General features: G+C 35.1%; 2 protein-coding genes across 2 annotated transcripts; one reads left to right on the top strand and one right to left on the bottom strand.

Moving 5' to 3' along the window:
• The first annotated feature begins 6 nt into the window (after window positions 1-6).
• On the top strand, window positions 7-5,220 carry LOC120804273 (calumenin-A-like). Its single transcript, XM_040153623.1, has 7 exons — window positions 7-148; window positions 1,698-1,924; window positions 2,665-2,858; window positions 3,184-3,350; window positions 3,460-3,520; window positions 4,021-4,220; window positions 4,424-5,220. Exons 2-7 carry the CDS (start codon window positions 1,707-1,709, stop codon window positions 4,526-4,528), a joined length of 945 nt encoding a protein of 314 aa, XP_040009557.1. The 5' UTR covers window positions 7-148; window positions 1,698-1,706; the 3' UTR covers window positions 4,529-5,220.
• A 463-nt stretch (window positions 5,221-5,683) lies between these two features.
• opn1sw1 (opsin 1 (cone pigments), short-wave-sensitive 1) lies at window positions 5,684-7,921 on the bottom strand. Its single transcript, XM_040145242.1, has 5 exons — window positions 7,582-7,921; window positions 7,158-7,326; window positions 6,911-7,076; window positions 6,089-6,328; window positions 5,684-5,785 (listed from the first exon to the last, which is right to left on the bottom strand). Exons 1-5 carry the CDS (start codon window positions 7,919-7,921, stop codon window positions 5,684-5,686), a joined length of 1,017 nt encoding a protein of 338 aa, XP_040001176.1.
• Between the last annotated feature and the right edge of the window lie 7,079 nt (window positions 7,922-15,000).

Below are 15,000 nucleotides of genomic sequence, written 5' to 3'. Positions count from 1 at the left end.
GAGAGGAGCCGGATTGGCTGCCGGACGGAAACAGTTCTGCCTGAGTGTGTGAGGATTGTTCAGCGAAGAAAAGCGAGAGGGTGAAGAAGACCGGAGGAAAAAACACAGACAGAGGACAGGTGAAGCGACCAGGTGTACAATAGGACAGGTGAGACCTCAGGTGTTTCTGTTATCTTAGATGGATGATTCATAAATAGATTGATTGCTGGTTCATGTCTACATTCCTACGGAGTTCAGTCGCTGATGATCTGAGTTTTTTTTTTTTTTTAAACGAATTACTTCTCTGCTAATCCTCCAGCGTCTTCGGTTATATCTAGTTTGGGTTTATAGTCAACTGGCTTAATTACATCATTTATTATTGACAAAGTTATCATACAAAAATCAAACAAAGCCAGGAGGAAACAACATATACACAGTACAAGATATGTAAAGTTACATGCATGAATGTTATATTTCATATGAGTAAAAATAACATTTCAAAATACATTTTTAAGGCTATACTGAAAGTGGCAAAAACCTAACGTGACATATTTAAATGTAAAATTTGAAAGTTACAGTAGATGTCAGATTAAATAAAGTTGTTAATCTTAGACAAGAGTTTCTATGTGTAACTGCTGCACAGTGAATGCTTTATTATCATCACAGAATAGACAGTTTGTGTTGATGAAAACATTTTGCTGAACATAAACTTTGATTAATCTATTTTGTAATAGATATTAAAGAGGTTAAAGTCTGTATATTTGTCTTTTTGTCATAGCAAGAAGTTTCTACTTTATGTCATGATTTACCTCCTCATTCAGTTCCATCAGCATGAGTTTACTGTCCTCTCTACTGTATATTATAAAGACAGAAGAACAACCAGAAAAATCATGCTCAGTTACATCAGTGTTGCATATGATCAGCAGTAGTGAAAGTACTCATATCATTTCCCTAAGTGAAGGTAGCAGTACTACACTGTAAAAACAATACTTTGTTACTAGTAAAAGTTCTGCAAACAAAATTTTATTCAGGTAAAAGTAATGACTTATTAACAACATGTTCTTAAAGTATAATAAAAAAGTTAAAAAAAAATACTTATCATGTAAAATGATTAATTTCAGTGTTTTAGTATTAGGCCTATATTATTAGATTGCTATTGAAGTATTAATATGTAAGCAGAACTTTAATGTTGACACTTGGCAATGTGCAGCTGAGTTTAAATACTTTATGAAATATTTGTACATTAATCTGTAATAAAACTTCATATTTTATGAACAGATCTTTTATTTTCGTTATAAAATCTTCATATGTAAAGTAACTGCAGGCTGTCATATAATCGTAGTGAAGTCAAAAGTACAACATTTACCTCTGAAATCCAGTAAATTACAATTCTAAAATAGCAGATAATGAAAATACCCAAGCATAGTAGAAGTACCACTAAATTGCACAGTACTTGAGTAAATGAACTCTTACTTTCCAGCAGTGTTGTAATTTTTCCAACTTTTGTTGGTATAAAAATTAGATAATTGTAATTCTGATGGCTTTAGTCTATCTGTTGTTTTTAGTTCATTTATCTCAGTCTCAGATCAGATCTGTGGAGCTCAGAAATGTTTCAAACCAAACAAAGAGCACCTTTGATAACAGATATCTCTGTTAATTTATATTTGATGTATACTTACATCTTTAATGTGTAATGAATAAATCTGTCTCTGTGTCAGTGTGTCAGGATGCTGCGCCCGTTGCTGATGTGTTTCGTCGTCTGCATTGTCTACGGCAGCAGTAAACCGACAGAGAAGAAGAGTCGAGTTCTTCATGAAGAACCACTCAGCCGTCTCGAACATGACGACAACAACAACTACGAGTACGATCACGAAGCTTTTCTGGGTCAAGATGAAGCCAAAACCTTCGACCACCTCCCACCAGAGGAGAGCAAACGGAGGCTCGGGTGAGTTTTAAGTTCAGATAAGTCAAACATATTCACAGACTATTTACATAACATAAATATGCGTAAATATATACAGTGCTTATAAAGATAACTCAATAGAGATCTATGTACAACAGACATGTAGGACAACATTCATATAAAACACAATAAAATCTTAACACAAACTTCTTCTACACATTACACAGCAACACATGACCTGTGTACCTGTGTGTATCACCGTCTTCCTGTAAACGTGTCCATTTGTTGGGAACATTCTGGTTTATATTTCCTGATACACAGTTGCAATATCCACAACTGGTCCAACAAGTTAAGGCTGTGCTTTTTTTCCCTTAGCTTACACAGAGCCTGCAGTTTATGTTAGTTAAAATTATTCAGTTTCATTCATTTAGTGACACAGACTCAACAACAGCAAACTATATGTTTGATGTTTTAACAGTGTTCAGCTGTTAAAGCAGAGAAGAAACATTTTTACATCTTATTTGGTGAAAAATTAAGCATTTTTAAAAATGTGTTCGCGTCTTCATTAAATCATTCTTAGACACTGATGATAATTTTAAATAACTCAATAGAGATGTAATAGCAAATTATCTAATAGCAGATCATCTCAGACAGCTCAATCAGGTATACTGTATGTCAGTCTTTAATGTTAAGAGATGTGATTTAATACTTCCTAGTTTCTAATAGTTTGAGCTGGTTAATAATAAAACAAACTTTAATTAACAGCTCTGCTGTCTCTGCAGCATCATCGTGGACAAAATCGACAGTAACAAAGACGATTTTATCTCTGAAGAGGAGCTGAAGGTTTGGATCAAAAATGCTCAGAAGAAACACATTTATGACAATGTGGAGCATCAGTGGAAAGACTTTGATATGAACAACGATGGTCTGATCAGTTGGGAAGAGTATAAGAACGTCACATATGGAAGTTACCTGGGTAAACGCTCAAGCACTCAGTATTTAATAAGTTAAACACTCACATAGGAGGCGTCTGTTTTTAATCATTTGTAAAGAATCAAACACTCAGTTAGTGTTTAATAAGGTTTTACTAAGTCACATTCATGTCAAATAGCAGACACACTCTCAGTGATCAATTTTCTGATTGATCCTCTGATCAAACCTCGGATTACGTCTAATAGATGATCCGCAAACAGACAGAGTATAACTACACCCACATGATGTCAAGTGACCTTCTGACTGATCTTCTGATTTATCCTCTGATTGATTCTCTGATCAGTTCATTGATTGATTACCTCTGACAGATGACCCTCAGACAGACACAGAGTATAATTACACCCACATGATGCTGAGGGATGAAAGACGTTTCAGAGTTGCAGACAGAAATGGAGATTTGATCGCAGATAAACATGAGTTCACAGCTTTTCTTCACCCTGAAGATCATGAACACATGAAGGACATCGTGGTACAGGTGAGAGTGATGTCACTGAGCTCATGAGATGTCACTGAATCAGGATCATACAGTATTTTAAACTTGTACATTTATACTTCTATTTAAACCTGTCTGCTTACTCTCACAGGAAACGATGGAAGACATCGACAAGAATGGAGATGGTTTCATCGACCTGAAGGAGTACATCGGTAAGAAGTACTGTACACATTGACCGCGTACTCAGGTAATGTTATCTTTTTAAATGAACTTTTAAACGGTGAGTGTTGAGTAACCGACAGATCAGGGCACTCAGTGATCGGGTAGTTGAAGAGTTTACAAACGAGGGTTAGTGTTAGGGTAGAGGTAGGAAGTAGAAGTAGGAAGAGGAAGAGGAGGAGGTAGGTGAGGTGGAGAAGGTGGGTCAGGAGGAGGACGTCTGGTTGGGGTTTGTGAGTAAAGAAAAGTTTGAATTGAATCTAGGGTGGGACAGGTGGAAGAGTTAGTAGAGTCAATTAATTTCATTCATTTGAGTCTGAACATGAAAAATACATATCACCACACTTAAAGGTTATTTTGAGGAGCTTAGTGTTTTTCCCTCACAATTCTGGTAATTATTGAATTAATTAATTATTGAATTAATTTAAACAGATCACGCAGTGTCAAGAATCCCATTCTCCTCTAATCTTTAATCATTTAATCTTTCATTCAGGTGACATGTACACTGAAGAGGACAATGAAGAAGAACCAGAGTGGGTGGCAACAGAACGTCAACAGTTTTCAGAGTTCAGAGACAAAAACAACGATGGTAAGATGGATAAAGAGGAAACTCTAGACTGGATCCTTCCATCTGATTACGACCACGCTGAAGCTGAAGCCAAACACCTACTGCACGAGTCCGACACCAACAAGGTCAAACTGGTTTTAGTTTAATACGACTGCTTCATTTTTATATGTCTTTAGTGCACATGTTTATCTGTTTAACACTACTGCTTCATATTTACGCTCACCTGTTCAACAAGTTCATAGTGATGTTTTTAAATTAATCCCAAATTAATCTGTTCAGTCTGTAACTATTTACCTGTCTAACACCTGTTTTTTATGTTTTTGTTCAGGATGGAAAACTGACCAAGAGAGAAATTCTTGATAAATATGACGTGTTTGTTGGAAGTCAAGTGACGGACTTTGGAGAGGCTTTACTGCGACACGATGAGTTTTAGAGCTGTAGCTGATTTTTTAGATAGAATACACTATTTTACTGTTTTTGAAGAATAATTTATTTTTGAAACCAACAGAAGACAAAAGTTTTTATTAATTTGATGTGTCTACATTCAGAAAGTTTAAAATTTTGAGACTTCTGTTATGTTCAGATGATCAGTGATGTATGAAACAGCTTCATCAGTTTGATCTGTATATGAGATTTCACTCCTTTTATTTCAATTTTTAGGACTTTTTATATTTTGTCCATGCTTTGTTTTTTTCTGCTCCTCACTCTGGGTAATGACACAAAATCAGTTTGAAGTATTTTTTTTCTTTTTCTTGTTAAATGTTTAAGTTTCCTATCGCTGTGATAGGTTTGCTGATCTCTCCTCTCTTTGGTGCCTCACAGGATTTATGTCACTGTTTACTGATTTCATGTTTTTTTAACTTCTTTTTATGATGCCATCTAAAAAATTAAGGTTTTAAGAAAAGACTAAACCTCCGGAGAGTTCAGAACTCGGAGTTAATGTATCAAAAAGTCAGAGTTGCTGGAGACAAGATGAAGTTATGAGTGTTTTAAAAATAAATGTAACTCCACATTTTATATCACTGTAAAAGTAATTTAGACCAGTTTGTGTTGAATTTGCACGCAGACACAGTCAGTGATTCATATTTTGGATTACATGATGCACCTTCACTTTTACAGCCTGTTTATCAATAAAAAAAATGGAAAATTCAAATACCGTTTATGTTTGTTTTCTGTGAACATACCCTTTAAGACTACACTACTGAACAGTTGACTACTGAAGAGAGAAACAACTTAAACGTAAAAATATTTACCATCACTTTATTTAGTGTTGATATGAGAGAAGACTTATTACATGTCTATCTACCCTAAAAGCAAGAGGACAAAAAAATGCTTATAATATTTTTATTACATTTTTTTTTGTTATTGCCTTTTATCTAAACAAAGTTGTTCTATAGTAACATAAACATCAACAGCAACAGTTGAACAGTTTATTGTATTTACACGTTGTTTTGTCATAAATCCGAGGAAATGTATTCAGCACATTTCCTCTGAGTTTACAGAGAAAGTTTTCCCTCCAAAGTCCGACCTGTAAGTCTTTTTGCAAAGAAAATTGCCATCTCTCTTCAGTTCTATTTTGCTCCAAACATTAAGAAACTGTGGAAACTGAAGATGTTTCTGTCTTTGAAGAAACTTCAGATGATTCATCCATTTTCTTTCCAAAGACTGTTTCCATTATGCAAGCGTTAAACTAAAGAGAAAGAAAAACAACAATAATCAGGATTTTATTAAAACCTTTATTTAATGAGATCAAATCTTTCTGTTAGCTGTTCAGCTGTTCACGTGTCAATTATCCGGTCACCTGTCTGTGACCTGTATACCTGTCTGCTATCTTTTCACCTGTCTGTTACCTGTTCACCTGTCTGCTATCTGCTCACCTGTCTGCTATCTGTTCAACTGTCTGTCACCTGTGAGTGTTAGGGTTAACCATAGCCTGTTTGTTGAGGTAAGGCTTGACCATGCTCACCTGTTAAGGTTAAGGTTATTTTCTCACCTGTTTGTTCATGAAGGCGTAGATGAGTGGGTTGTAGACACATGAGCTCTTGGAGAAAAAAGCCGGGATAGTGACAAGTCGATAATCTTTGTTTTCATCTGAAGAGTAGGCGAAGTAAAGAGCAGCGAGAGCATACGGACCATAACAGGTGATGAAGGAACCCACCATCACGATAATCATCCTTGATACTTCCTTCTCCGCCTTCTGGGTGGAGACTGACTCAGTCTGCTGGGCTGCAACCTGAACACAAGAAACAACGAAAAGTTCAACATTAAACAAAATGTTCTACGTTAAATCTGCTGTATTGTTAATGCAGTGCTTCTACATAAATTCATGTTTAGTTTTCGTGCCAGCAATGATAAAATCATGGTGTATTTGCATCATTATTAAGTACTAAAGAGCTCTGCGCTTTACTGATTTATTTTTTTTACTGATGTTCTGTTCAGGTGTCTATTCAGAGACTATTATCTCTAACTAAAAATACAAATTAAATTTTTTTTATCTGAAAAACATGCACAATAGATTGTACTTTTGCAGCACTGAGTGGTGTTTGCGGGTATTTCCTTCAGGCTGTGCACACCCCAACAACCTCTACCAATATTGCAGGTCAGTCTGTTTATAGCCTGAGAGGTGAAACCCAGGGTAAACCACGCTATGAGCTCACAGTAATAACTGAAGGAGACTCAGACGAATCAACATGTTGATCAGGTCAGATCTTCTCTCCTCTGGACTGAAAGTGCTCTCAAAGTGCTCAGTAACTGAGAATAAGAGAAGATGATTAATTGATTGATTGATTGATTGATTTATCATCTTTAAACTCACAGCTCTTAGGGCGCTCAGTAACTGGGAGTAGGAGAAGATGATGATGGATAGCGGAGAGATGAAGCAGGTCACCATCAGGAAGTTTGTGTAGCTGCTGCAGTTAAATTCCTCGTTGTGAGTGTACCAGTCAGGCCCACAGGAGCAGCCCAGACCCTCAGGGATGTACCTGAAAATAACAACATGACACTTTCAGGTGGTTCATGTTAAATATATCAGACTGTGGTGACCTCTAACTCAGGGTTGTTACCTGCTCCAACCAAAGAAAGGTGGGATGGCACAGCTGATACCCATGAACCAGGTGAAGACGACAGCAGCCAGAGCGTGATTACTGCTGAATTTAAAGGCTCCAAATGGTTTACAAATGACGAGGTATCTCTCAAAAGACAGGACGGCCAAAGACCAGGACGTCACCAGACCTGAGTTCATATTTGACAAGAGAAAGAAACATTAAATCAACAGAGTGAGGAGTAGTACTGACAATCATCTGTAATTCATTGTGTTTACCACCTTCTGAGATAAAACAAAACTACCACAGAGTTCACATGTACCTGCTATCAGTCCCATGGCAGAATCTGAAGCACACATGGTCTGATATAACACCCGTATTCTGTTTATCTACCTGCTGCTAAGATGAAATAAAACTAAAATAAAACTCTGTTGATTTTAATTACCTGCTATCGAACCCATGGCAGCCTCCATAGCACACAAAGTGTGACCCAGGAAGTACCAACCCTTCATGGTGGCGACGAACACCTGGCTGACGGAAAAAACGACGAAGATGAATCCTGCCAAGGAGATATTGACGAGGATGTAGTTGAGAGGGACTCGGAGCTTCTTGTACTTGAGCGTCACAAGTAGAACGATAAAGTTTAAAGGAGTTCCAGCAAAAAGGACGAGGCCCATAAAGACGGTTTGCAGGTGAAAGGCCCACTGAGGGGCCAGGTAATATTGGGGCCCCTCAAAGGGACTCACCTTAGAAATGTTCTCATACAGGTGGAAATATTTCCCCATTGTGACCCTGAGCTTTCTACCACACTTGAAGACTTCAGTCTCTTTATATACCCTCATAAACCACTTACACCAAAGATTTAGCTGCCAGGGTTTTCGAAAGTTTTAGGATTAACATTATCACATTTCCCTTCTGTCTGTTGTCGTTTTCTGCATGACACGTTAATCTGATTACAGGCAGAACAGTCACTGTCAAAACACACAGAGATCAACCAGAACGTCTGTTTTTATATTGTTTAAATATAAAAACACCCAGAGTTGATGTGTATAAATGTGTGAATGTAGTGATTTTTTCTGAAATACGAGAACAGCAGCAGTGTTTGTGTGGCTTGGTGAAATTAAAACACAAAGAAAAACAAAAGTTTTTTGACTGTATCCACCAAAACCTGAGCTAAATCTGATGAAAAGTGCGATGCTATCATATTACCCGTACAAATTTGTAGTAATAATACAAATATGACAGCTGTAATTCCTCTCAGTGAACAATACAAAAAATACAAAGTTAATGTCAAAAACTGTAATTAACATCATGGCAATGTGATTTATTTGTAGGGAAATTATGAATTAAATAAAAATATATTAAATGTGTGGTTTTATTAAATAAATGTGTTTCAAATAGAAAACCTATATCATATGAGACAAATTAAATTAATTCATTTATAGGACAGAAGTATGTTTCTTTGCTGTGTGTTAATGTGAAAGAGAGCCAGAAAGTGTAAAATAAAACAAACAAAAAAACAAACAAACACAAGAGAGTTTAACATTATATTATTGCTTTAGTTAAATAACCCTTTTTTTCACTATTGCTCATAAAAATGTTAATTTTTAACAGTATATTTTGTCAATAAACTTCTCTGTTTTAATTTTGATGAACTCGGTTTCTTTTGATATTTATTTACTTTGTCTGAACCAAAAATTGTTTTTGTTACTCAAAAAGAGAAAAAACAAAAAAATGTAGAGATTTAATTTTGTCTTCCTGAGCAGAAATTATTATGGTGCTTGGGAAAAAATAAGATTTTCTGTGTAAAGAAACTCTGTTCTTTTATTTTCTTATGTGTTAAAAAAAATGAGTGGATGTTGAATTAACAGAACATGTTTTGAACATGTGGTTTTCTCAATGTCCTGCCTAGGGGGAGGGACACTTCTAAAGGTGACATGACGAGAGCTTAAAAACAATCAATAGTCAGTAATAAATTGTGGATTATCAATGATTGATCCAATCTCCATTTTACAGTTAACCCTCTAACAACTTACTTATCTAACTAACTAACTAACTCTTAACAAAACACATGATTGAATCCTGCCGGTGGTTTACATGTTTAACAGTTTAACCTTTGAACAACTAAATGAAACCTTTGTAAACATTTAATTAACCAGGTGATTAAAGGATTAAACAGTACTTTATGTCATTATTTACACATTTTAAACTCAATACAGACTCACTGCAGAGCTTGTTTATTTTCTGCCTGTTTGTAAATTTATGAATGAATCAACATTGGTACTTATTCATGTATTTATATTAAATAATGAAACCAGTTATAAAACAAACTGTAAAGTGTAAAATATTTTCTATTATATAAGTTATTACTATAAATTTTTACTTTCATAATTTTAAGTATAATTTTTATGTTTTTTATTTTAATTCTTTTATTTCTGTCTTTGTCTTTACGCTTTATTTGAATAAACTTTTTTTTGAGTGCTAGGAAGAAATATTCTTATTCTTATTATTAAGTTCCATAACAATTACTTCAGTATTTCGACTTGTTCTGTTACTTCTGAGATTCTTGAAAATACAGAATAAAATCATTAAGTTAAGTCTCTTTTGACAGGAGATCTCTTTATGTTTTGCAACATTTTTCATCGTCTTAATGTTTTTCTTTTTTAATAAACTTTTGGATTAACTGTGTCTTGTACCCAGTCTATGAAATATAAAATTCTGATGAACTTGACTTTTGTTTTTATCAAAAACCTTTTCTGATGTATAAAAACTTTATTATAATTTTTCCTTGTGTTTATTGAAATCTGAAATTATATTGATGATTCTTAACACAAAGGTTAAACACAAGGGGTCTTTGTTCTGAAGCATTTATTGTATGAGATGTGAAATGTCTAAAACCAGTTGTCTGCCTACATGTGAAACATTCACATGTATATGATTTTCCACGTCATAAACATGTTAAAAAAATACTGAAACTGAAGAGAAAAAATTATCCAACCAAAGTCATGCTGACTTTCTGTTCAAAGAACTTCTGATCTTTTTAACAGTTGTAACAGTTTGTTATGTTTTATTTTAACAATAAACTGAATCACAGAAACAGATAAGATGGAAACATTCCCCATAAAATTCAAACACAGTTCAGAACAGCTGATGATGAACTCAAGAGTTCTTATTGTGACGAAGAAGAGACAGAAACATTTTCCCCGTCAGTATCTTATATGACATTTCTACAGTTATATTCAGAATTAAGATGTTATTTATTCCATTTCAGTTTTACACGTGATGAACTGTAAAATAAGGAATAAACTGCAGTATTTAACAGTATAATGTCTTATAAACTGCAGTATTTAATAGTAGGCTATAATAAAAGTTAAAGCAGCAGTATTTGACACTAGGTTATAATAAAGTATAAATTACAGTATTTAATAGTATAATGTAGTATAAACTGCAGCATTTTACAGTATAGCATAGTACAAACTGCATTATCTAACAGTACGATAAAGTCTAACCCACCCTTATTTGTAACCAAGGTCAGTGTCTGAGAGCAGCAGGTGCTCGACAGATAAAAATCCAATAATAATCCTTTTAGTTTTCTCTCCGTGTGACTTCAGATTTAATCCGGATGTTTCAGATTTACCTGAGCTGGTCATCCTCCTCAACCCTGCAAATCCTCCAAACATCATCACAAAATCAGATTAGAGACATAAAGACTCCATAACATCAACTAAACTGGTCTAAACTGGTCTGAAATGACGAAGGGTTAATCTGAGAAAGACGAGGATAAAGGCGTAAATCCCCCCCCTTTTTTCGAAGCCCTCCTCTGCTCCTTCACTCCTTCACTTCATCTTCCCAGGATCGGGGGTCAAACCTGAAGATACAAAGGTACCCTTTAAAATTGATTTAAACTCATTGCGTTTGTACGATTTTTTCAGATTTCTTTTGTTCAAATGTTGAATTTGTCTACAACGTAAAGACATTATCTGCTGATGATGAATCAAAATTATTTGATAATTTCTGTAACTTTTAGGAGAAACTTGTCTTTACTTTGTTTTCTGTTTATCATTCACTTTCTCCTTTTCTCCCTGCACCTCTGACACATGAGAAGACAGTTGGCGCGTTTACTATGATGTTTTGGTCTAAAAGATTATAATTGATTAATTTAATTGATCCTCCACCTTCAAAGCCTAATCGATAATCTTAATCGATTACTTATCTTCAGAGCTTAGGCTGTATCATAACCAGGCTGTGAGTTGGATGAAGCATGGGTATGATACGACCTCAGTTTGGAGGTGATTCACTGCAGCCTGAAACGCAAAATGAATAAAACTTAAATACTCTATTATGAGTTTACTCTTAAAGACTTTTTCACATTAAAACTCCCCAACAGATCACAGTTTTGTACGATGATATTAATGATTTATTTTACCTCTGATTGGAGAGTATATATACAAAGCTGTGAGTGAATTCAGACTTTCATGAGTTTTATTGTGAAAAACTCTGATTTCCTGATTTTTTTAACCAGACTGTGTGGAATCATGGTTGTTTTCAGAATTTAATTTATTCAGTTTAAATTAGATTTAGTATTTTCCTTTCATTGTTCTTGTTCTTTTTCAGTTTTGTTTTGTTTTGAAAAAAATCATGTAGCATTACACACAGGTGTCAGGCGTTTCCAGGTGGACAGGTAAAGGACCAGCACGCAGCTGTCAGAGGCAGACCAAGATGATAAGTTCTTTAATCTTAAATAAACCACAATAAAACATAAAAACTGTCTGAACAAGAAACTTGTTTTGTCTGTGTAAATGTAATCTTTATGGAGAATCAGTGAACTTTAATTGAAACTTTAGGTTGAAAGAGCCACATATATAGACATTACAGGATGGATGTCATTCATTTCTTCATTACAGATTAATTATTCATTACAATGCAATAACTTGAGATATTAGTGTTAGTATGTAAAGATTTTGTAGAGGATTTATTGAGGGGTTGATTCAGAGAGGCTTTAGTAATTAAAATTCATTTAAATACATTTTGTCCATTTTCTTACATATATAATAATTATTTATTAATGAAAACAGTAACCTGCTTGTTTAACTTAACTTTCACTTAATTTCATAACTAAAGGTTCAAATGTTCATTTGAATTAAAGTAGTCACCTTTTTATTTAAAAATAATGACTGTCTTAATAAACCAATACACTGAGATATAAATGTTTATCAGAATAAAGTTGTTTTAAGAAAAAGTTCCAGTTAGCATGATTTATTCTTTCTATTTGATCAGTGGGTTTCAACATGTTTGTCATCTGACTTTTAAAACAAACTAATGATTAAAAGTGACTCCTCAGATTATCACATCACTGTGGACAGTTTGACTTCTTAGATGTAATTTGTTTTTTTATTGGAATGAACTGATGAAATCATGCAGAGTTTCACTTGAAGGAGGGAAAACTATAGAAAAGTCAGAAAAATAAACTTTTTGATGTTTAACAGAAATACATTTTTATTTTTAGCTGGTTGGAAAACACTATATCAGAGGGTTTGTCATTAATTAAGACTAAGTTAATATAAATATGAACTTATTAGAAACTGACTTTTTACTGAAGACCACCTAAACTCTGTGAAGGACCTCGCCTGGCTTCTTAACCTCAGATTGACAATCACCGTTTCATCTGTTATGTCCCGTTTTCCTTAAATCTTTTATTTCTCATAAAATTATGACTTTCTAAATTTTGTGATAAATTTCCTTTAGTTTTGCATCAATTGCCTCCTGCTGATATAAAACATAAAACTATAATATAATTCATAAGAGTGTTGATATAATACGGTGATTCAGAGAAGTAGACACATTAAAGGGTTAAAATACAGACAAACTGTTTTTATTATATTTTTTTATACTTTATTCCTTGTAAATGTTACAAACTGTGTTATCACCCAAAATTTTTGTTAGGTGTCTATTTTTCTTCACACTGTACAGGTTCTAAATTTTATTCAGTTAACCATCCAGTGTGCAGAAAGCATCACTAAACCCCGTTTAGATAACTGACAGTTTTATGTGGCCTTCCTTTACTGCAGCTACACATTAAACCCTGTTCAAAAATTGTTGAGTCATTCCCAGTTACATCCAAAACACCATACTGCATTGTGTACCAGTAAAAAAAAAATAGTTTTAACCTGTTAAACTGCACCAGTGACTGAGCAGATATAATGGTCGAAAATGTTGATACAGTCAATTTTGTTATGTATTCTGCATGACTATTTTTATAGACTGAGTTCCAATTATTCTACCGATTGTATGTATTTGTCCATAAACAAAGTCAGATACACTTTAACATATTTGAAATGAAATTCCGTGCCTTTGTCTATAAACAATTTGGGATTAAACTTTTCAATTTTTTAAATGGAGATCTGTGTATATGTCTATATGAGTCAGGTAGAGATTCTTTTAAATTAGGTTTTTGTAATTGTCCATTAACGGGGTCATATTTAAAAGTTTAAATGTGGAAGTTCTGTGTATTTGTGCATAAACCCGGTCATATAAACTTTAAGATATTTTTGAGTAGAGTTCTGTATTTTTGACCACAAACACAGTCATATTAGATTTAAGATTTCTGAATGGATTTTTTGGGTGTTTTTCCATAAGCACAGCGATGTTAAATTTAAGGTATTTTGAGGGGAGTTCTGTATGAAGTAACCCGGTCACGACAGAGCGGAACTAAAGTCCCTGCTTGTGTTTCCAGTCGGGACAGGATCTTGGTTGCACGCGGGAAGCCTGTGCGAGATGGCGGTCGACGCTCAGACCGTTTAGGACTCTTTCGGATCCGCCGTGTTGGTTAAATTTCTGCCTTATCTTATCCCTGCTTCTGATCCGAGTTATGGAGGGGGGCAAACCGAGCCTGGCCCTGGTCTACCAGGCGGTCCAAGCCCTGTACCACGACCCGGACCCGACCGGGAAGGAGAGAGCCTCGGTGTGGCTCGGAGAGCTCCAGAGATCGGTAAGAAAATGGGAGAGGCCGGGGGACCGGAGCGGGGAACCGGTGGAGTGCAGGACGGAGGGTTCGGAGGGGGTTTTAATGTCGTCTGTCAGGACCGGGTTTTAACTGTTTACCTCATTTAAAAACACCAGGTGAACTGAAGTGCGCAGTCTCAGAGGAGCTGCAGGTTCCCGTTAGCATCACAGATAAGATAAGCTAGCTAAATGAATGGATGAAAACACTAACTGTTAGTGTTAGCTACATTAGCTGTCTGCTGTCAGATGATAAGTTCATAACACACACTGTGGTTTTAATTACAGTGTGTTTTTCTGTCTAAAGAACAAAAAAATTCTGTTTCAAACTGAGGTTCTGTGTTTTAGTCTCAGAGGATTTCAGCAGGCCTGGTCTGCTGCACACTGCTAGCTCTGTTAGCATGTTAGCATGGCTAATATCACTGATACGACAAAGTTTAGTCTCTGACTTCATGTGACTAGTCATACTAGTTAAAGTTAGCGACCTGTTCCGTGTTAATCTCCGGTTAACGGTCAGGACAGGCCTACATCAAACTCCATTCAAAAATGTTAATTTTTACCTGCAGCAGTTTTTTCCAGCCGACAACACTTAAAGATGATTAAACAGTCTGCTCCAGTCAGATACAGTGAGTTTAAACTGTCGGTGATTCAGACGAGTGTAACATTATGTTGTTTAATAAAGAATTAATAAGAATAACCATACAGGTGTTAATGTTAAAGTGAGCGCAGACGTTACTTTGTGTTTTGGAAATGTGTCAAACTGAAGTGAGTTTCTGTATCACAGGGCGTGGCACAAACTCAGACCAGGACCAGAGTTCAGATTTTAGATCAGAGGTTTTAGAAACTAGAGGTGTTGTCTTCAAAC

The sequence above is a fragment of the Xiphias gladius genome, chromosome 2 (assembly GCF_016859285.1).
Source record: "Xiphias gladius isolate SHS-SW01 ecotype Sanya breed wild chromosome 2, ASM1685928v1, whole genome shotgun sequence".
NCBI lineage: Eukaryota > Metazoa > Chordata > Actinopteri > Istiophoriformes > Xiphiidae > Xiphias > Xiphias gladius.
Note: the sequence above shows the minus strand (reverse complement) of the source record. Positions and strands in the feature narration are given on the sequence as shown.

What these genes read in the sequence shown, in the direction of transcription:
- LOC120804273 (XM_040153623.1), top strand. Translation starts at nt 1,707, where the DNA reads ATGCTGCGCCCGTTGCTGATGTGTTTCGTCGTCTGCATTGTCTACGGC. An exon ending in GAGAGCAAACGGAGGCTCGG is followed by an intron (nt 1,925 to 2,664) that starts GTGAGTTTTAAG and finishes CTGTCTCTGCAG; the next exon opens with CATCATCGTGGACAAAATCG. An exon ending in TGAAGGACATCGTGGTACAG is followed by an intron (nt 3,351 to 3,459) that starts GTGAGAGTGATG and finishes TTACTCTCACAG; the next exon opens with GAAACGATGGAAGACATCGA.
- opn1sw1 (XM_040145242.1), bottom strand. Translation starts at nt 7,921, where the DNA reads ATGGGGAAATATTTCCACCTGTATGAGAACATTTCTAAGGTGAGTCCC. An exon ending in TGCCATGGGTTCGATAGCAG is followed by an intron (nt 7,327 to 7,581) that starts GTAATTAAAATC and finishes ATATGAACTCAG; the next exon opens with GTCTGGTGACGTCCTGGTCT. An exon ending in TACTGAGCGCCCTAAGAGCT is followed by an intron (nt 6,329 to 6,910) that starts GTGAGTTTAAAG and finishes TCTTGTGTTCAG; the next exon opens with GTTGCAGCCCAGCAGACTGA.